The sequence below is a fragment of the Phoca vitulina genome, unplaced genomic scaffold, assembly GCF_004348235.1.
Source record: "Phoca vitulina isolate PV1807 unplaced genomic scaffold, GSC_HSeal_1.0 scaffold48, whole genome shotgun sequence".
NCBI classification, from domain to species: Eukaryota; Metazoa; Chordata; class Mammalia; order Carnivora; family Phocidae; genus Phoca; species Phoca vitulina.
In genome coordinates this window covers 1,612,565-1,635,265 of record NW_022589751.1, presented here as the reverse complement: position 1 = coordinate 1,635,265, position 22,701 = coordinate 1,612,565, and the positions used below count along the sequence as shown (strand labels likewise).

Sequence of the window (22,701 nt, the reverse complement as noted above, 5' to 3'; positions counted from 1 at the left end):
TCTCCATACCTAAATAAGTAAACAGCAAACCATTACCAGTCCAAGACTTATGTGAGAATTGGCTGGGAAAAGTAAGCTGTTAATATATAAAATAGCTAAAATCAATACTGTTGGCTTTTGACTAAGAATATTTAAAATGGCAGGACCTCGAAGTTGTATGTAATTTTATCTGCATTCAAGTTTCAAAATCTATATATGCAAAAGAAAATGTAACAGTTCAAACTGATCAATTTGTATTTAATGTTTGATAACAGCCTGCTTTTTTATTTCTAGAAAAACATCTAAGCTTATTTCTTCATTCTTAAAGAAAACAAGCCTTACAAGGCAGAAAACAACCATTTAGAAAAGAATTAGTCAGAATTTGTTTCTTAAACAGTGAACGTGCTACAACTTTCTGTGAGTTCTTGAGCAAACCAGGAGTTACAGTGATAGATTTGATTACCAGGCAGGAAAAACATGCTAGGAAGTAGACTTTTAAAAACCACTCCAGGGATGAAGAAAAGCTAAACAGATGACAAAAGAAATCCTCGTTTCCAGGTATGAGAATATTAATCTCTTGGGCTTTTGCAGGTAAAGTAGGTAGATGATTCAAGAGGTCATACAAATGATCTCACAGAGGGTGACAACCAGAGACAGCAATTTGGGACAGGTATATTTTAAAGATGTATATTCATCTCTTCATTTCAACACACTTATATGAAGAAACCAGGAATGGTCCAAAAGAGAACAATCAGAATGTTGAGAGATTCAATTTTGTAATACATGAAACAATGGATTTTTATGTTGCAGAATAAGACTGATGGTCCCTGGAAGAAAAAAGTAAGACTGCCAATAAAAGAAAGCTACAGAGTTTGTTCTTATACTGGATCTCAAAATTCTGGTCACCCAAAAAAGAAAAGAACTGCCTTTGGAAGTAGTGGGTCAGTGCCATGAGAGATGCCCTAATGGTGCCCCAAGAACAAGCCAGCCACAATGATACAAAGCAGGTTCAAGCACTAAACTGGGAGTTGGGCTAGATTCTAGGATGTTAAAACACAGATTTTATGATTTAAAAAGGGAATGATTTATCAAATAGAAAAAAGAGGGGCGCCTGGGTGGCTCAGTTGTTAAGCGTCTGCCTTAGGCTCAGGTCATGACCCCCCAGGGTCCTGGGATCGAACCCCACATCAGGCTCCCTGCTCCGCAGGAAGCGGGCTTCTCCCTTTCCCACTCCCCCTGCTTGTGTTCCCTCTCTCGCTGTCTCTCTCTCTCTGTCAAATAAATAAATAAAATCTTTAAAAAAAAAAAAAGAGAGAGAGAATAATTAAGAAGTAAAAGTATAGTGATTATGCCTCAAAATACTGTTATCACTTGAGAGGCCATCTTTTCAGAAGATGTCAGGTAAAGATGAGTACAGTATTAGCTGCCAGCATTCATATATTTTTATAGCAAATATAAATGTGGTTAGATAATCATCATCCTGTAAGTGCGTATAAACTTATGTGTAAAAGCGAATGGAACAGCTATGTGCTTAACTCACTGAAACTACAGAACGTATAAACTGTCTTTCCAGTAACATATTATCTCATTAAGACTCAAGTGTTTATAAATGTATGTGGCGAAGCACAAAAAAACACAATCATCATCCTGATGCTTCATGGCAAAATCAGAAGCAAGATGGTGAGGCCAATGGGGTCAGCAAAGGAAATGTTTATAAATATATAAAAGAAAATAGTACGTTCTTTTCCCATGGAACCTACTTACTGTTTCAATGTAAGCTATTCACTGAATTACCTTTTTGTTTATCCTTTTCAAGAAATACCATAATGTGGGCCAGTTCATTCAGTATCCATATCAATTTCATTTTAAAGGAGTATAAAGCAGAAAATTTATATTTTCTGAACAATCTTGTAATACGGTTTCCAGGCATAATTAGGTTGTGTTTACTCAATGCAGTCACACTCAAAGTTTTGATTTGGAGATGATACATGGGGGAGAAAAAAAGAGGGCAGAGCATCCACTTTGCCTATCCAGATCATGGCAAAAGTGGGTGGTTCTAGAGCCAGCAGCTTCTTCCTACTTCAGCAAAGTCTGTAGCAATGTGGCAGCTTTTCCAACTATGGTAAAGATAATGATTTTTTTTCACCAGCAGTGGCAATAGCAACTTTGTCAGCTCGTCTCAGGAGAACAGTCCAAGAGTACTGGGATTAGCTGTTCCTAGAAACTCAGCCTGCTCCTCCAGCCATTCAATTACTTTGTAAGCATCTACTGCTTCCCTATATGAAATCCCTCTCCTTAAACTAATTGGAAATAATGCTGTTGCTTACAGTGGACCCTGTCAATAGCAGGGTAAAATGGACATCATTCTGGAAAATAATTTACAAATACTGTCAAATGAAATGTGTATTTCTAAACATTGATTTGGTGGCCAAATACAAAATTTGTCTTTTAGACTTTTAAAAATACATGTTAAAAATCCTACTTAAATGCACAGAAGGGTATTTTAAAATAGGCCTGAGTGGGGCGCTTGGGTGGCTCAGTCAGTTAAGTGTCTGCCTTTGGCTCAGGTCATGATCCCAGGGTCCTGGGATAGAGTTCCGCATCGGGCTCCCTGCTCAGACAGGAGCCTGCTTCTCCCTCTGCCTGCCACTCCCCCTGCTTATGCACACGCGTGCTCTCTGTCAAAAAATAAATAAAATCTTTTAAAAATAAAATAAAATAGGCCCGAGGATAGGAAAAACATCAAATAATGGGGAAAGGACACAAAAGAATGAGAAAAACATGAATTTTTTTTTAAATGGTGAAATTATTTGTGTGAAAAAGAAAAGAGAACTAGTAAAGAAATACAGAAAAATCTCAGTTAATCAAGTGGATACTACAATTATGCTGAAATTAGAGAAGAAAAAAAGTCTACAAAGACATCCACCACTTGGTATCTTAAGTCAGTTTTATTTGTAAATAAATTTTTTAAAGTTCAATTTGGATCTTATGATCAAAAAGTTGAACAGAGACATGGAAGATATAAAGAAAGGATCCAAACTAAACTTCTAGAGATAGTAACTATTCCATGCCTGAGATGGAAAAATACACTAAAAAGATTAACAGCAGATTAGACATGGAAAAAGAAAAGATTAGTAAACTCAAACACAGCAATTAGAATGATCCAAAATAAAACACAGAAAGAAAACATAAAATTTTTAAAAATCTAAAGCATAACATTGGACAACTTCCAAGAGTTAATGTGTGAAATGGGAGTCCCCAAAAAAGGGAGGGAGCAGAAGAATATTTGAAAAATATTTCAAATTAATGGAAACAGATCCACAAAGTTCAACAAACCCAGACACAAGAAATGAAGAAAACAAGGGGCACCTGTGTACTTCAGCTGGTTGAGCATCCACCTCTTGGTTTCAGCTCAGGTCATGATCTCATGGGTCATGATATCAAGCCCCGCAACAGGCTCCACCCTCAGTAGGGAGTCTGCTTGAAGATTCTCTCCCTCTGCCCCTACCCCCCCACCCGTCTCTCTCTAAAATAAATAAATAAATCTTAAAAAGAAATAAGGAAAACAAAAAAAGAAGAAAAAGAAAGCTGAAAAATTCTTTACCAGCCAACTCACACTATAAGAAATGGTAAAGTCCTTCACAAAGAGACAATGAACAACAGAAATGATATTTATAAGAGTAAATAGATTTTTTTCTTATTAATCTCTTTAAAAATGTTTTAAAATGATACTATAATTCTGGGATTTATAATTCTGGGATTTAATGAAAGATGTATGACAATAATACCATAAAAGCCAGGAGGAGAGGAATGAAAGTATACTATTGTTAGGTTTATACAGTATACCTGAAGTAATATAATATCACTTGAAGGTAGACTGTGACAAGTTAAAAATGTGTACTATTATAAACCCTGAAAAATTTTTAAATTAAAAAGCCATTAAAATAAAGAGTTATAGCTTATAAGCCAACAAAGAATTTAAAAAGGCCAAAAGAGATGAGAAGGGGAACAAAGGCAGATGAGACAAACAGAAAACAAACAGGAAGACTTAACCCAACTGTTTCAATAATGTCTTTAGATATAAATAGTCCAAACATCTAAATAAAGAGCAGAGATCGTCAGACTAGATAAAAAAGACCCAACCACATACTGCTTATATAAAGAGCACCTTAAATATAAAGACACAAATGAGTTAAAAGTAGAAAGAAAAGTTGATGCTATGTTAACACTTACCAAAAGAAAGTTGCAGTGCCTATATTATTAACAAAGTAGATTTCAGAGCAAAAAATATTATCACCATGATAAAGATAATCATTTCATAATAATAAGGGGTTATTTTATCAAGAAGACCAAACAATCCTAAATGTTTATGCACCTAATAATAGAGCATCAGATACATGTAGCAAAACTGGGAAAAATAAAACAAATCCAGAATTATAGTCAGCAATTTCACTACCACTCTTTCAACTGAAAGAACAACTAGATTCAAGGATACAGTAGACTTGGAAAACACTATCAATCAACTTGACCTGACTGACACTCATAGAACACACCATCCAACAATAGAGAAATACACATTATTCTAAAGTGTACAACGCACATTTACGAAAAGAGACCATGTTCTGTCCATTAAACAAGCCTCGATAAATTTTAAAGGATTTAACTTATTCAAAATACGTTTACAGACCAAAATGGAATCAAATTAGAAATAAATAAGAGCAAGATCTCTGGAAAGTCCCGAAATTTTGAAAATTAAATAACATACTTAAAAACACCCATGGATCAAAAAAGAAATCAAAGGGAAATTGGAAAGTATTTTGAACTGAACAAAAATGAAACTCAAAAGCAAAATTTGCCAGATGCCACAAAAGCAGAAATGGGGAAATTTATAATCTCTAAATATCTACATTAGAAAATAAGAAAGGTCTCAAAAAAAAAAAATAAGAAAATAAGAAAGGTCTCAAATAAATAACCTTGGCTTCTACCTTAAGAAGCTAGAAAAAGAAGAGCCAATTAAACTCAAAGGAAACAGAGGAAAGGAAATGATGAATATCAAAACAAAAACAGAAACAAAAAAACCAGAAAACAAGTAACAACAGAGAAAATCTATTAAACTGAAAGAATTCTTTGAAATCAATTAAATTGATAAACCTGTGACCAAATGATCAAGAAAAAAGGATAATCAGTGACATAAGCTGAATGTTTGTGTCTCTTCCAAAATTCATATTCATATGTTGAAATCCTAATGCCCATGTGATTATATTAAGAGGTAGGGACTTTGCATGTGATTAGGTGAAGAGCAAGGAGCTCTCATGAATGGAATAATGTCCTTAAAGAGGCCTCAGAGAGGGGCGCCTGGGTGGCTCAACCGGTTAAGGGTCTGCCTTTGGCCCAGGTCATGATCCCAGGGTCCTGAGATCAAGTCCCACATCAGGCTCTCTGTTCAGCAGGGAGTCTGCTTCTCCCTCCTCCCTCTGCCCTGCTTGTGCTCTCTCTCTCAAATAAATAAATAAAATATTTAAAAAAATAAAAAAGAGTCCTCAGAGATATCCCTCACCTCTTCTGCCACATGAGGCTATAATGAGATGTCTGCAACCCAGAAGAAGGCCCTCACCCTGGAGCATGCTGGCACCTTGACCTGGGACTACAGAACTATGAGAAATGAATTTCTATTGTTTATAAACCATCAAGTCTGAGGTATTTTGTTATAACACCCCAGAATGGACTAAGACAATAAGGGAACATTATAAACAATTTTATGTCAATAAATTCAACAATGAAACTGACCAATTCCATAAAAGACACAAATTATCAAAGTACATTAGAAAAGAAACAGATAACCTAAAGAACCTTATATTAAAAATATTGAGACTTTAGTTTAAAACTTGCTCACAAAAAATCTCCATGGGTCCCTGGGTGGCTCAGTCAGTTGAATGTCTGACTCTTGGTTTCAGCTCAGGTCATGATCTCAGGGTCGTGACACTGAGCCCCATACTGGGTTCGGCACTCAGGGAGGAATCTGCTTGAGGTTCTCTCCCTCTCCCTCTGCCCCTCCCTGCCCCTTACACACATGCGTTCTCTCCAAAATAAATAAATAAATCTTTAAAAAAAAAATTTCCAGACCCAGATGGCTTCACTGGTTAATTCTACCAAACCTTAAGTTAGAAATAGTAATACCAATTCTAATTAAACTCTTCTAAAATATTCAAGAGGAGGAAACAATTCCCTCATCATTGTCCTTATGACAAAATCAAAAACATTACAATCAAAGAAAACTACAGACCGATATCCCTTTTGAACACAGATATAAAAATTCTAGACAAGAATTTTAGCAATTAAAATCAAATTAGATATATATAAAAAAGTTAATACAGTATAATCAAGTGTAGTTTATACTAGAAACGTAGGGTTGGTTTAACATTCAAAAAAAAAAAAAAACCACCAACCAGTGTACTTTGCCATATTAACAAACTGTGACGGTTATTTTTATGTGTCAGTTTGACTGGGCTAAGGGATGCCCAGATAGCTGGTAAAACATTATTTCTGGGTGCATCTGTAAGAGCAGTTCCAGAAGATATTAGCATTTGCATGCCCCCCAAAGCAGGTGGGCATTATCCAAATCCACTGAGGGCCTAAATAAAACAAAAAGGCAGAGGAAGGGTGGATGTGCTCTGTTGCTTGAGCTAGCACATCCATCCTTGGATATCAGCACACCTGGTTGTCAGGCCTTCAGACTCCAGCCTTTGGAATCAAACTGACTCAGTAACATTTGCTTCCCTGGTTCTGAGACCTTTGGATTTGGACTAAATGACACCATCAAACTTCCTGGTTCTCCAGTTTACAGATAGCAGGTAGTAGGATTTCTCAGCCTCCATAATCATGTAAGCCAATTCCTATAATAAACCTCTTATCTATATCTATATATCTATAGATAAAGATATCTTATTGGTTCTCTCTCTCTGAACATCCTTGACGAATATACAAAATAAAAAAATAAAAAACATACGATCATCTCAGACAGAACTGCAAGAACTCTTTGGTACATATGACTCCATCCAAACCCCTGCACTAAGAGACTTGAACAAACACTAGCATTGTTTCTAACTTCTCATGGCTGCGTCCCTAGAATGATGATTACAACCCTCTTAAGTTCCTGCCTGGAAAAACTCAAGGTTGCCAAAAGCATTTACTGTTTATTCCAGCCAATACCTAAAGATAGAGCCCCTATATCCCAATCTCTGTAGGAGAGTACAAGCCTAACTTGAGTAAGCACCAGGTAGCAAACCCAGATGGTTTAATCACACTGATCAACTCCTTTCCAACTTTTTGTAAATTTCAACATCCCCGACTCTGCTCAAGCCCCCACTCATTTCCCATTTGTTCCTCCTCTCTCCTCCCTTATTCTCCTTTTAAAATATCCTAGTCACCTCCACACAAAAAGAAGCTGAATTCAGTTCACACTGGACTCTCCTCCCCACTGCAATAGTTATTACTCAATAAAACCTGCCCTTACTGCTTTAACTAGAATACAGCTTTATCTTCAGTAAGACACAGAAAAAAAGCATTTGACAAAACCCATGATCCATTCCTGACCAAAACTCTTAGCAAACTAGAAATGGAAGGGAACTTCAACTTGATACAGGGTATCTACAAAAAACATACAGCTAACATCATACTTAATGTTGAAAGAATAAATGCTTTCACCCTAAGATCAGGAACAACACAAAGACTAGAGACGTTCACTAGGACAAAAAAGGAGAGAGGCATCCATATAAAAAGAGGCAGCGTAAAACACTATTCATAGATGACACAATTGCCTATGTAGAAAATTTAATAGACTCAAAGCTACTAGAACTCATAAGTGAGTTTGCCAAAACTGCAAACAAGATACAAGATATAAGATCAATACACAAACATCAATTTTATTTCTACGTACTAGCAATGAGCAACAGAAAATGAAAATTTTAAAAAACAGTATAATTTACAATGGCAACAAAAATACAAAGTAAATAGGGATAAATCTGACAAAAGGTGTTTAAGACTGATCTATACACTGAAATCTACAAAACATTGCTGAGAGATATTAGAAAAGACTTAAAGAGGAGACATACCTTATTCATGGGTCAAGACTCAGTATTGTTAAATGTCAGTTCTCCCTCAAATTGAACTACAAATTCAATAATCCCAATAAAAATCCCAGCAGACTTTTGTGTAGAAACTGACAATCTGATTCTTAAATTCATATGGAAGTGCAAAAAAACTAAGATAGGCAAAACACGTTTGAAAAAGAACACTATCTGATTTTCAAGACTTATTATTAAGCTGGAGTGTTTATGACAGTGTGGTATTACACTTGATCTTAGCCAAAAGGCCGAGGGGCTATTCATGTAAAGATAGTAAATAGATCACTTAAACAGAAAAGAGTAAAGAAATAAGCACACACATATTTGGGCAACTGATATAAGGTAATGCGATGGAGAAAAGACAGTCCAATCTATTCAACAAATGTTACTAGAACTGGATATACAAAAAAAAAAAATTGTATTGGATATATACTTCATACAATATACAAAAATTAATTCAAAATAGATCACAGACATATGTGTAAAACCAAATTATAAAAGTTCCAAGATACTATTTGCGCCTTTGGGTTAAAGTGAAGCTTTCTTAATAGAAGACCAAAAATACAATAAATACAAGGACAAAAAGGATAAACTTGACTTCACCAAAATTTAAAAAGTTAAAACCAAACTTTAGTCTTCAAAAGACACTGGCAGGAACATTAAAAGACAATCCAGACATTGGGAGAAAACATTTGTAAAGCATATATCTGATAAAGGACTTGTATCTAGAATACATACAGAATGCTCAAAATTTGACAGTAAGAAAAAAGGCCACCAATTTTTTAAGTGGACAAAAGATTTAAAGAGGCTTTTCAACAAAAAAGACAAGGATGGTAAATAAGCACATGAAAAGATGCTCAATATCATTACTCGTGAGGGAAATGCAAATTAAAACCACAATGAGATGCTAGTATACACCTATTTAGATGCTAAAATTAAAAAGACAGACCATATCAAGTGTTGGCAGAGATGCAGAAGAACTGGAACTCCCCTCCTTCTGGTAGGAATGTCAAATGGTACAATCATTTTGGAAAACAGTTTGGCGGTGTCTTAAAAAGTTAAACATACATCTATCATATGTTTCTACTACTAGGTATTTACCCAAGGGAAAGGAAATATATGTCCATACAAGGGCTTGTATGAATGTTAGGAGCAGCCTTATTCATAACAACCAAAAACTGGAAACAATCCAAATGTCCATCAACAGGAGAATGAATAAAGGAATTGTGATAAATTCATACAATGAATACTACTCAGCAAGAAAAGGACACAACTTGGTACACACACACACACACACACACACACACACACACACACTGGAATATTCTCTCAACCATCAAAAAAAATGAAATCTTGCCATTTGCAATGACATGGATGGAACTAAGGGGATATATACTAAGTGAAATAAGTCAGTCAGAGAAAGACAAGTATCATATGATTTCACTCAAATGTGGAATTTAAGAAACAAAACAGATGAACATAGGGGAAGGGAAGGAAAAATAGGATGAAACAGAGAAGGAGACAAACCATAAGAGACTCTAACTATAGGAAACAAACTGAGGGTTGCTAGAGGGGAGGTGGTGAGGGGATGGGGTAACTGGGTGATGGGCATTAAGGAGGGCATGTGATGTAATGAGCACTGGATGCTATATGCAACTGATGAATCACTAAATTACCTCTGAAACTAATAACACACTATATATTAATTAAATTAAATTTTTAAATTTTTAAATAAATAAAAAAAGGACATAACTATTGATACACACAACTTGGATGAATCTCAAAAGAATTAATCTTTGAAAAAAAGCTAGATTTAAAAAGTACATAACAGGGGCGCCTGGGTGGCTCAGTTGGTTAAGCGACTGCCTTCAGCTCAGGTCATGATCCTGGAGTCCCTGGATCGAGTCCTGCATTGGGCTCCCTGCTCCGCAGGGAGTCTGCTTCTCCCTTTAACCCTCCCTCCTCTCATGTGCTCTCTCTCTCTCGTTCTCTCTCTCTCAAATAAATACATAAAATCTTTTAAAAAAAAAAGTACATAACATATAATTCCATCTATATAAAACCCTAGAAAATGCAAACTAATCTACAGTGAAAGAAAGCAGATCAATGATTGTTTGAGGAAGGGGCATGAGGAAACTTTTGTGAGTGATGGATATGTTCACAATCTTGCTTGAGAAGATACTATACACTTTAAACATGTATTGTTTATTATATGTCAATTATACTTTAATAAAGCTGTTTAAAACTGAAATAAGGGGCGCCTGGGTGGCTCAGTCGTTAAGCGTCTGTCTTCGGCTCAGGTCACGATCCCAGGGTCCTGGGATCGAGCCCCGCATCGGGCCCCCTGCTCAGCGGGGAGCCTGCTTCTCTCTCTCCCACTCCCCCTGCTTGTGTTCCCTCTCTCGCTGTGTCTCTCTCTGTCAAATAAATAAAATCTAAAAAAAGAAATAAAACATAACAAAAAATAATCTTGAAAAATGTAACAGGACCTATCTATCGAACCACAAGACAGTTTAAGTCTGGATAAGAAATTAATCAGTAACTCTCTAAACTGTAAGAAAAAAAATATTCTCCCAAATGCAAACAACCTCCATATCAGATTTCTAAATGCAGACCAGAGTCTGGAAGGCAATGGATCGATACTTACAAAACACTAAGAAAAAAAAAAATCCTCCAGAAACATCTACCCAGTTCATAAGCAACAGCAGCAGAAATCCTTTTATTATAAAACATTCCTCGTAATTCCACAGTGGTCCCCATACCATTAAAACTAAATTCATTCATTCATTCATCAACTGTATTGACTTATACTCTGTAAAAGTCATTAACTCTTCTTAGAACTGTAGAGATACGGGCTCCTGCAGTGGATGCTACAGAATCACGCATCTGATAAACATAGGTAAAACTGTCGACGTTAAGGGTTACATTATTTGATTCTGGGTAAACTGCAAGGCTCCGCTCTTCTCACAAGATTCAGAAGGTATAAAATCGTTACTGATGGAATGAACTGTCTCATGCTATCCCAGAGACTGAGATAAAGCTCAACCTTTGCAGTTCTGAGAACAGTGGGTGGATGAGCAGGAAGGAAGGAGTGCCTCTATCTGCCCGGCTTCTCTTTCCCTCCTGCCTCCTCTCCCAAACACAGGAGATCAGAAATCATACCAAAGAATCCTGTTTTGAACTCACTGTGCCAGGGAAACTGGATAAAGGCAAACAGACTCCAATGGACAAAAATGTGCCTTCCAAATCAATTCTGACACCACATTTCAGAACCGAGACGGCCACAGAAGTCATTTTCAGCACCGCGCCATCTGCTGCCAAACGGTTACAGGGCCCTGCAAGCTCCTGTCCCAGCTGCAACTCCCCCACCTGCAGCCTCACCTTGGCACCTTGATTCCCAGAACTGTCACACTGCCATCAGGCATCCAAACTATTCCCCACGCTAAAGTGGGACAGAATGGTACCTTTTCCCAATACCGATTAAAATCCCAATTCCATGAATACAGTCATTAATGCTACTTATTTAAACCTTAAAATCCCCATCGAATAGATCAATTCAGTAAGTATTTACTGAATATCCACTACAACAAATCTGCAATAGGGTTTTATATACAAAAGAATCTCTCTTCCTGGCCTAAAATGCTGGACTTCTTCCTTTATTCCAAACAAGTATAGCTTCCATATCAAGAAATTCCTGCCATCTGGTGTCCAAATTTGACACTGCACCGAGCAACCTCTATTTGGTATAGGCAAGCACCCTAGACTAAAAAATGTTCTATGTAGCAGTATTTAAAAATCCATTGGACTAGGGGCGCCTGGGTGGCTCAGTCGGTTAAGCGTCTGCCTTCGGCTCAGGTCATGATCCCGGGGTCCTGGGATCAAGCCCCACATCGGGCTCCCTGTTTGGCGGGAAGCCTGCTTCTCCCTCTCCCTCTGCTGTTCCCCCTGCTTGCGTGCTCTCTCTCTCTCTCTCTCTGTCAAATAAATAAATACAATCTTTAACAAAAAAAATCCATTTGGACTAAAGGGTTACAAGAAAAGACCATTAATTTAAATGAATCTTAAATGAAGACTATTAACTTAAATGAAAACTGAAAGAATATGGGAAAGATGGGGCATTCTCCCATCTCCAGCAAATTGAGGAAAAACTGAAATACTGAAAATGATATATCCAAAACACATCTACACCAGCACCAGCCCTGGTCAGCCTTTCAACCAATGCTGACCACACTCCTCCTAAGAGCTCAGCAAAATAGAAAGGGTGCAGACTGACGACACAAACAACTGAAAAAAGGAAAAGACAAACTAAGAATATAGAGACCTCTTTTAAGTTATACGGTACCTTTGCATTTTCCATAGTCCATGTACTTCAAGAGCTATGATGTGATAGATTCGGGGTTTTTTTTCATTATTTATGTAATAAGGCAAAGGGTGGTGTCCCATCAACTATGATGACTCAACTTCAAACAAGACATTACTTTTTGATTTAACAGGGATTCTTCAGAGTCTTCGGCAAAGATTTACTACAAAATAGGAAGGCTGTGAGAACTAATGAGCACATGTCTACACAGCACACGGTAAAGGCAAGGAGAAAATAGGAGTCATCCTTGATTCCTCCCTATCTCACCCCCATGCAATTATCAAGCTCGGTGGATTAATAAACTAATTATCTCTCTATCCCCACTACCTTATCCTAGACAAAGTCACCATCACCTTTTCCTTAGGCCAGGAATTGGCAAACTACAGCCTACAGGCCAAATCTGGCCTGTCACCTGTTTTTGCAAGTAAAGTTTTATTGGCAAGACCATTCATTTATATATTGTCTTTGGCTATTTTCATGCTACAATGGCAGAACTGAGTAGATGTGACTGGCCCACCAAGTCTAAAACATTTATTATCTGTCTCTTTACAGATAAAGTTTGCCAAACTTGGCCTAAGTAGGCTATTAAATAATCCTCTAACTAGTCTAACACTCATTCAATTCACTCTCCAAACAGCACTCTGAGTGAAAAGTTTTAACAACACAAATTTGATCATTCATTCTTCTGCAAAGATAAACCCAAATTCCTTATGGTAACTCCTGTAACTTTTCCAACCTCCCATCTTGCCACTACCCTTTATGTTCCAGTTATTCTATTTTAATCTCTCCAAACTCACCTTGCTTTAGCCTTTGGGCTTTCAGCATATAATATTTCTCCCAAATGGGATACTCTACCTTTCTTTAGCTAACTCCAGGTCACCCTTCAGGGTCTCTATGTAAATGTCATTTTCTCCAGGAAGCCATTCCTGACCCCTTGGGCTGGAATTCAGTGGTCCTGCATTCCTTCATCACTGACCTTGTTATTAGACTCTAACGCATTTTAATTGTCAGGCCAGATCAAGAGCCATATGAGGGGAGAGACAGGCTCTGTACTGTTAACTATGATACATATGATATCATACATATCATACATATGATAGTATGTATGAGGTATTTATAAAATCTTGGTTCAAATTAATTTATCCTTTGCATCATGTTCTGAGAATTCAAAGAACTTTTTCTCAGAGATTTATCAAAAACAATCATACCATTTTAGGTAATGAAGATAAGTCATGTATTACCATAGCAGAATAAGTTGATACCAAAATCTGAAAACCTAGAAATCTACAGAAAAAACTTCTAAGCCCAACTATTTACACCATATGCATTTTAGTATATTACTGGAGAAAACCTTGATCATCAGAGCTTACCATTCTAGACCATATATAATGAAAACAACAAAAATAATGAAACTAAAAAAAAAGTATTCTCCTAATACCTGCTCTTCCCTCTCCTTTTCTTTGGTCTTACTTCTGTAGACTCTAGCAGAGGTGGCATCCTGGGTTGGAATGGCAGAGATCTGATGCAGTGGCATGCTCATCCCAGCCTCCTATATGGTTGTCTTCTTTACTGAAGAGAGTCTCCAGTGGTAGAGTCATTTTGGGCCATGGACCTCAAGCTGAGAGGGAGAAGACAAGACATAACTGAGCTAAAACACTTCAAATTTCCAACAGTGACATTAGCATTTTATATTTATATTTGAAGCAGTTACAATGTCTGACATAAATACTCGGTATTCAAAAAAAAACAGAAGATAAACATTTTATGGGGGAAATTTTGACATTTTTCTCATGTAATAAGATGGGAACACCTGAAAGAGTCTGTGGATCAGGTACATGTATAATCAGATATTAATTTTCCATTGGCCATTAGGTTTTAAACAGCAGTGCCATCCTTTATTTTAAGAATATTTCTGAAGTTAAATTTTTTTCTTGAAAAAGCACTCATTCTGATAGAAGTAGTGATCTTTCCTTAAAACCGCTGCCCTTGAATTCACATAATGGTAGGATTAAAGGTTAAAAAGTCTAAAATAAATCTAAAATATCTATGATCTCTGCTTAACCTTCTGAAAGTCTAGACTCTCTAGACCAGGGCACCTGGGTGGCTCAGTTGGTTAAGCGACTGCCTTCGGCTCAGGTCATGATCCCAGAGTCCTGGGATCGAGTCCCGCATCGGGCTCCTGGCTCAGCGGGGAGCCTGCTTCTCCCTCTGACCCTATCCCCTCTCATGCTGTTTCTCGCTCTCTCTCTCAAATAAATAAATAAATAAAATCTTAAAAAAAAAAAAAATTAGACTCTCTAGACCAGTTGTTGGCAAAATTTTCCTATAAAGGGCCAGAGAATAAATATTTTAAGGCATTGTGGGCCATATTTTTTTTTTCCAAATTACTCAAACCTGCTGTTGTAGTGTGAAACCAGCCACAGTAAGTGTGTAAATGAATGAGAATGGTTATGTTCCAATAAAACTTTACTTACAAAAACAGGTGGCAGGCTAGATTTGGCCGAAAGCCTGTAGTGCTAACCCTGTTCTAAGGAACTTTCCGGGGAAGATGAGGGTCATCATGGATATTCCTGGGATCCTAAGAAGGCTGCCGTTAGGTAAAATAATAGTTTCTAAATAAGTGATTCTAGGCCCACCTGCCTTTTTTCTGGTTTTCTCCTACATTCCTCCAAAGTCCCTCTTACGTAACTGGATTGTGTGTTTTCTATCCCCGCACCCTGTCCCCACTGAAATTTATCAAACTCTGTATACAAAACCAATTATATACCCAAATTATCCATAAGGTTTAATGTAGCAATGTTTCATGCCATTTGAATTTTAACAAAGGATGGAAGCATTAAACCAAAGATTGAATCTCTAATTCGGGGTTTTTCACTTACTAACCATGTGTTGGAGGGTGGGACAATAGGCAGGGAGTGTAAACAACAGGGCCTAACAACTCTGAGATTTTGTTTGATGAGTAGCAATTTATTCTGCCCAACCCTAAGGTCACATCTTAAGGGCAGCCAACTATTCCACCTCTCCCCAAACTCTGCTCTGGACTAAAAGTAGGTGTTTGTGTGGCTGGCCCCACCTCTGGCAGTATTACTAACAAAACCAATGAGCAACAGAACTCACAGAATTAATTTCTTTCATCAGATTCTCTGATCAACAAACAACAAGAAGGAATAAGAAACTGGAAGGGATCAACACTATGAGAAAATGAACGAAAAGAATATTCTTTTTAAAAGTTTAGTGTTCTAGCTTTTTGGCGGAGGAGTAGGGTACCCTATTTCAACTGGTCCCCAGAATTGAGCTGGATATCTACCAGACCACTCTGAGCATCCATGAAACCAGCCTGAGATGTAAGAAGATCTGGATCTCTACAAACAGAATATCGCAGGCGGTTGGTTTTGAGGTAGGAAGCGGGGAGCCATGATTCCGCGGGCAGATATTGGAGGATAAACGGCAGCGGGAGGGTGGCTGGCCGTGGGGATCCTACACGGCCGGTGAGTGACAAGCCTCACGTGCTGCAGACAGGGCACAGGCTCGCAGACCGGTAGCGGCGGGGAAAGGACTTTAGGGCAGCCCCCGGGGCGGAAACCCGGAGCGGTGGGGTCGTGCTTGCGAACTGCAGCCCCTGGACGGAAACCCGGAGTGGCGGGGTTGCGCCTGCGAACTGGGAGCGGCTGGCGGTTTTAGAAGCACAAAGGAAGAGACGTGCCCCAACCTGGAGGCAGGACTGGGAGCGCTGCGGAGGGGCGCACAACCCAGGCCGCTTTTATAGTTTATAGCAATTTTGCAGTTTATAGCAGCACAGACAGAAACCGAGACGGTGTGGCCTGCAGAGCTCACTGAAGAACAGACTGTGATCTCTCTGCTCTGAGGCAGAGGGTTGGAAACAGTCTCTTCTGCTCTGACTCGCGGAAGAGATGCGGAAAGCCGCCAGGGAAAGGCGCCAGAGAACAAAAGCCCCCAAAACTGATTCCTGCTGAGCCCATCCCCCGCCACAGGGGGGCAGGGCAACTCCGCCCAAACAGGGTTGCCTGAGTAACAGGGCGGCAGGCCCCTCCCGCAGAAGACAGGCTGGGAAAACAAGAGGCCAGCAACCCTAAGGTCCCAAGAAAACAGGTGCATCTTGCTTGGGTTCTAGTCAATAATTTGGACTCTATACATTCCCTCAAACACCCATCAACAGAATGACTAGGAGGAGGAGGCCCCAAAATAGAAAAGACTCAGAGATTATGACTTATGCTGCAGATTTACAAATGGATGCAGATACAACCAAGATGTCGGAGATGGAATTCAGGCTAGCAATTATGAAGACAATGGCTAGAATGGAGAAATCAATTAATGGTAACACAGAGTCTCTAAGGGCAGAAATGAAAGGTGAATTGGCAGAACTTAAAAATGCTATCAATGAGATCCAATCCAATCTAGATAATCTTACAGCTAGGGTAACTGAGGCAGAAGAGCGAATAAGCAACCTGGAAGACAATATAATAGATAAAAAGGGAAAAGAGGAGGCCAGGGAAAAAGAACTCAGAATCCATGAAAATAGAATCAGAGAAATAAGTGACACCATGAAGCGTTCCAATGTCAGAATAATTGGAATCCCGGAGGGAGTGGAGAGAGAGAGAGGACTAGAAGATGTATTTGAGCAAATCCTAGCTGAGAACTTCCCTAATCTGGGGAATGAAACAAACATTCGCGTCCTAGAGGCAGAGAGGACCCCTCCCAAGATCAAGGAAAACAGGCCAACACCCTGGCATGTAATAGTAAAACTTGCAAATCTTAGAACCAAGGAAACCATCTTAAGGGCAGTTAGGGGGAAGAGATTCCTTACGTACAGAGGGAGGAATATCAGAATAACATCAGACCTATCCACAGAGACCTGGCAAGCCAGAAAGGCCTGGCAAGACATATTCAGGGTACTAAATGAGAAGAACATGCAGCCAAGAATACTTTATCCTGCAAGACTGTCATTTAGAACGGATGGAGAGAGGCAGAGCTTCCACAACTGGCAGAAACTGAAAGAATATGTGACCACTAAGCCGGCCCTGCAAGAAATATTGAGGGGGGTTCTATAAAAGGAGAAAGACCCCAAGAATGATATACAACAGAAATTTACAGGGACAATCTATAAAAACAACGTCTTCACAGGCAACATGATGACAATTAATTCATATCTTTCAATAATCACTCTCAACGTGAATGGCCTAAACGCTCCCATAAAACGGCACAGGGTTGCAGACTGGATAAAAAGACAGGACCCATCCATATGCTGCCTACAAGAGACTCATTTTGAATGTAAAGATACATCCAGACTGAAAGTGAAGGGATGGAGATCCATCTTCCATGCCAGTGGACCTCAAAAGAAAGCTGGGGTAGCAATTCTTATATCAGACAAATTAGATTTTAAACTAAAGTCTGTAATTAGAGACACAGAAGGACACTATATCATGCTTAAAGGGTCTATCCAACAAGAAGATCTAACAATTGTAAATATCTATGCCCCCAACATGGGAGCAGCCATCTACATAAGGCAACTGTGGACCAAAATAAAGAGTCATATTGATAACAATATGTTAATTGTAGGAGACCTCAAGACTCCACTCTCAGCAATGGACAGATCATCTAAGCAGAAAATCAACAAGGAAACAAGAGCTTTGAATGATACATTGGACCTGATGGACCTCATAGATATTTACAGAACATTCCACCTTAAAACAACAGAATACTCATTCTTCTCGAGCGCGCATGGAACTTTCTCCAGAATAGACCATATACTGGGTCACAAATCAGGTCTCAACCGATACCAAAAGACTGAGATTATTCCCTGCATATTCTCAGACCACAATGCTCTAAAACTGGAACTCAATCACAAGAAAAAATTTGGCAGAAATTCAAACACTTGGAAGCTAAAGACTACTCTGCTCAAGAATGTTTGGGTCAACCAGGAAATCAAAGAAGAACTTAAACAATTCATGCAAACCAATGAGAACGAAAACACATCGGTCCAAAACCTATGGGATACTGCAAAGGCGATCTTAAGGGGGAAATACATAGCCATCCAAGCCTCACTCAAAAAAATAGAAAAATCCCGAATTCACCAACTAACTCTACACCTTAAAGAACTAGAGAAAAAGCAACAAACGATGCCTAAGCCATGCATTAGAAGAGAAATAATTAAAATTAGAGCAGAAATCAATGAATTAGAAACCAGAAACACAGTAGATCAGATCAACAAAACTGGAAGTTGGTTCTTTGAAAGAATTAGTAAGATCGATAAACCACTGGCCAGACTTATCCAAAAGAAAAGAGAAAGGACCCAAATTAATAAAATTATGAATGAAAGGGGAGAGATCACGACTAACACCAAGGAAATAGAAACAATTATTAGAAATTATTATCAACAACTATATGCCAATAAACTGAGCAATCTGGATGAAATGGAGGCCTTCCTGGAAACCTATAAGCTGCCAAGACTGAAACAGGAAGAAATTGACAACCTGAATAGGCCAATAACCAGTAACGAGATTGAAGCAGTGATCAAAAACCTCCCAAAAAACAAGAGTCCAGGGCCTGATGGATTCCCTGGGGAATTCTACCAAACATTCAAAGAAGAAATAATACCTATTCTCCTGAAGCTGTTTCAAAAAATAGAAACAGAAGGAAAACTTCCAAACTCATTCTATGAGGCCAGCCTTACCTTAATCCCCAAACCAGGCAAAGACCCCATCAAAAAGGAGACTTTCAGACCGATATCCCTGATGAATATGGATTCCAAAATCCTCAACAAAATCCTAGCTAATAGAATCCAAAAATACATTAAAAGGATCATCCATCACGACCAAGTGGGATTTATCCCCGGGATGCAAGGGTGGTTCAACATTCGCAAATCAATCAATGTGATAGGACACATTAATAAGAGGAGGGAGAAGAACCATATGGTCCTCTCAGTTGATGCAGAAAAAGCATCTGACAAAATACAACATCCCTTCCTGATTAAAACTCTTCAGAGTATAGGGATAGAGGGAACATTCCTCAAGTTCATAAAATCCATCTATGAAAAACCCACAGCAAATATCAACCTCAATGGGGAAAAGCTGAGAGCCTTTCCCTTAAGATCAGAAATACGTCAAGGATGCCCACTTTTGCCACTATTGTTCAACATAGTATTAGAAGTCCTAGCAACAGCAATCAGACAACAAAAAGAAATAAAAGCTATTCAAATTGGCAAAGAAGAAGTCAAACCCTCTCTTTTCGCAGACGACATGATACTTTATGTGGAAAACTCAAAAGACTCCACCCCCAAATTACTAGAACTCATCCAGCAATTCAGTAATGTGGCAGGATACAAAATCAATGTACAGAAATCAGTTGCTTTCTTATACACTAACAACGCAACTATAGAAAGAGAAATTAGAGAAACGATTCCATTTACAATAGCACCAAAAACCATAAGATACCTCAGAATAAACCTAACCAAAGAGGTAAAGGATCTATACTCTAGGAACTACAAAACACTCATGAAAGAAATTGAAGAAGAAGACACAAAAAGATGGAAAAATATTCCATGCTCATGGATCAGAAGAATAAACATTGTTAAAATGTCTATGCTACCCAGAGCAATCTATACCTTCAATGCCATCCCGATCAAAATTCCAATGACATTTTTCAAAGTGCTGGAACAAACAACCCTAAAATTTGTATGGAATCAGAAAAGACCCCGAATCACCAAGGAGATGTTGAAAAAGAAAAACAAAGCTGGGGGCATCACGTTGCCTGATTTCAAGCTATATTACAAAGCTGTGATCACCAAGACAGCATGGTACTGGCACAAAAACAGACATACAGACCAATGGAACAGAATAGAGAACCCAGATATGGACCCTCAACTCTATGGTCAAATAATCTTTGACAAAGCAGGAAAAAACATGCAATGGAAAAAAAGACAGTCTCTTCAATAAATGGTCCTGGGAAGATTGGATAGCCACATGCGGAAGAATGAAACTCGACCATTCTCTAACACCATTCACAAAGATAAACTCAAAGTGGATGAAAGACCTCAATGTGAGACAGGAATCCATCAAAATCGTAGAGGAGAACATAGGCAGTAACCTCTTTGACATCGCCCACAGCAATTTCTTTCAAGATACATCTCCAAAAGCTAGTGAAACAAAAGCAAAAATGAACTTTTGGGACTTCATCAGGATAAAAAGCTTCTGCACAGCAAAGGAAATAGTCAACAAAACAAAGAGGCAACCCACAGAATGGGAGAAGATATTTGCAAATGACACTACAGATAAAGGGCTGGTATCCAAGATGTATAAAGAACTTCTCAAACTCAACACCCAAAAAACAAATAATCAAGTCAAAAAGTGGGCAGAAGATATGAAAAGACACTTCTCTGAAGAAGACATACAAATGGCTAACAGACACATGAAAAAATGTTCATCATCATTAGCCGTCAGGGAAATCCAAATCAAAACCACATTGAGATACCACCTTACACCAGTTAGAATGGCAAAAATGGACAGGGAAAGAAACAACAAATGTTGGAGAGGTTGTAGAGAAAGGGGAACCCTCTTACATTGTTGGTGGGAATGCAAGTTGGTACAGCCACTTTGGAAAACAGTGTGGAGGTGCCTCAAAAATTTAAAATTAGAGCTACCCTATGACCCAGCAATTGCACTCCTGGGTATTTACTCCAAAGACACAGATGTAGTGAAAAGAAGGGCCATATGCACCCCAATGTTCATAGCAGCAATGTCTGCAACAGCCAAACTGTGGAAAGAGCCGAGATGCCCTTCAACAGATGAATGGATAAAGAAGATGTGGTCCATATATACAATGGAGTATTACTCAGCCATCAGAAAGGATGAATACCCAACTTTTACATCAACATGGATGCGACTGGAGGAGATTATGCTAAGTGAAATAAGTCAAGCAGAGAAAGTCAATTATCATATGGTTTCACTTATTTGTGGAACATAAGGAATAACATGGAGGACATTAGGAGAAGGAAGGGAAAAATGGGGCGGGGGGAATTGGAGGGAGAGATGAACCATGAGAGACTATGGATTCTGAGAAACAAACAGGGTTTTAGAGGGGAGGGGGGAGGGGGGATTGGTTAGCCCGGTGATGGGTATTAAGGAGGGCACGTACTGCATGGAGCACTGGGTGTTATATGAAAACAATGGATCGTGGCTCACCACATCAAAAACCAATGATGTACTGTATGGTGACTAACATAACACATTAAAATTAAAAAAAAAAAATTAAAGTGTTCTAAAAGGTGGATGATCATTGATAACCAATAAAACAGGAAAATACAGGTGATATTAATGTCTAGATACTACAATCAATAATTAATGTTAGTGTCTACATACTATACATTACATAATCTACTCTATCTTAAGCCTTTGATGATGCTGACACAAGATGGAGCACTGTGCCCAACAAACGGTCTGAATATTTATGTTCACATTACACAAGACAAGAGGCACTTACTGCTTAGTTGTCGTATACCGTCTGGGAGATCACAACAGTCACTGGGGAGCAGTTTTTTCATCATTCATGCATCAAAGTTCTCTGCCCCAGATGGCAAACTCCATGTGGCCTCTTGGAATACTTATTCAAACTAACCGTGTCCAGAGCCCCTACTACACATCATACCAATAGCTGCCTTTGGTGCTTCTAGTATAATAATCATTATTACATCATTGGGTCATGACCATGACAAGCCTGAAGAGGACTATTTATGCCAGAGAAACACAAATGTGAGAGAGGGTTTTAAATATTTTGTAGAATTTTGAAGGACCGCCCCTCCTTACAGCCATTTAAGCTACTCTTCTGATATGAACCCCTATCTCCAGGTAACAGACCTGAAAGTCTGCCTGAAGCAATTCCTCTCCTATGCCATATTTAGGATAAAAATGATAATCTTAAAAACCAAACTGCAAAACAGACCATGCCACTTTTTATGTGAAGGTTCGTGTGAAAAGCATAAAGCAGATATTACTCATACTATTTTCTTTGCATGATTTCCAAATATCTGTTTTATATCAATTCATCTGTAATGAAGAGCAATAGTTAAATCTCTGCACTATGCCTGACAATCCAGGCATGAGGACTTCAATTCCACTACTGCTAAAAATACAGCACAACTGATACGAACATCCACATCTAGAGGAAGTAGACAAACTGCCTGTCTAACAGTACGGAAATGGGGGCACCTGGCTGGCCCAGTCGGTA

General features: G+C 38.5%; 1 protein-coding gene and 1 pseudogene across 3 annotated transcripts in view; both read right to left on the bottom strand.

Annotated features, from left to right (window-relative positions):
• Positions 1–22,701, bottom strand: part of MARCHF8 (membrane associated ring-CH-type finger 8) — a 133,683-nt gene that overhangs the window by 51,410 nt on the left and 59,572 nt on the right. For all 3 annotated transcript variants that reach the window (XM_032432202.1, XM_032432205.1, XM_032432203.1), the window contains exon 2: positions 13,901–14,080. In XM_032432202.1, the coding sequence (XP_032288093.1) occupies positions 13,901–14,002 (102 nt within the window). In that variant the 5' untranslated portion in view covers positions 14,003–14,080. The remainder of the gene's footprint in view (positions 1–13,900; positions 14,081–22,701) is intronic.
• LOC116649633 lies at positions 8,204–8,362 on the bottom strand (annotated as a pseudogene).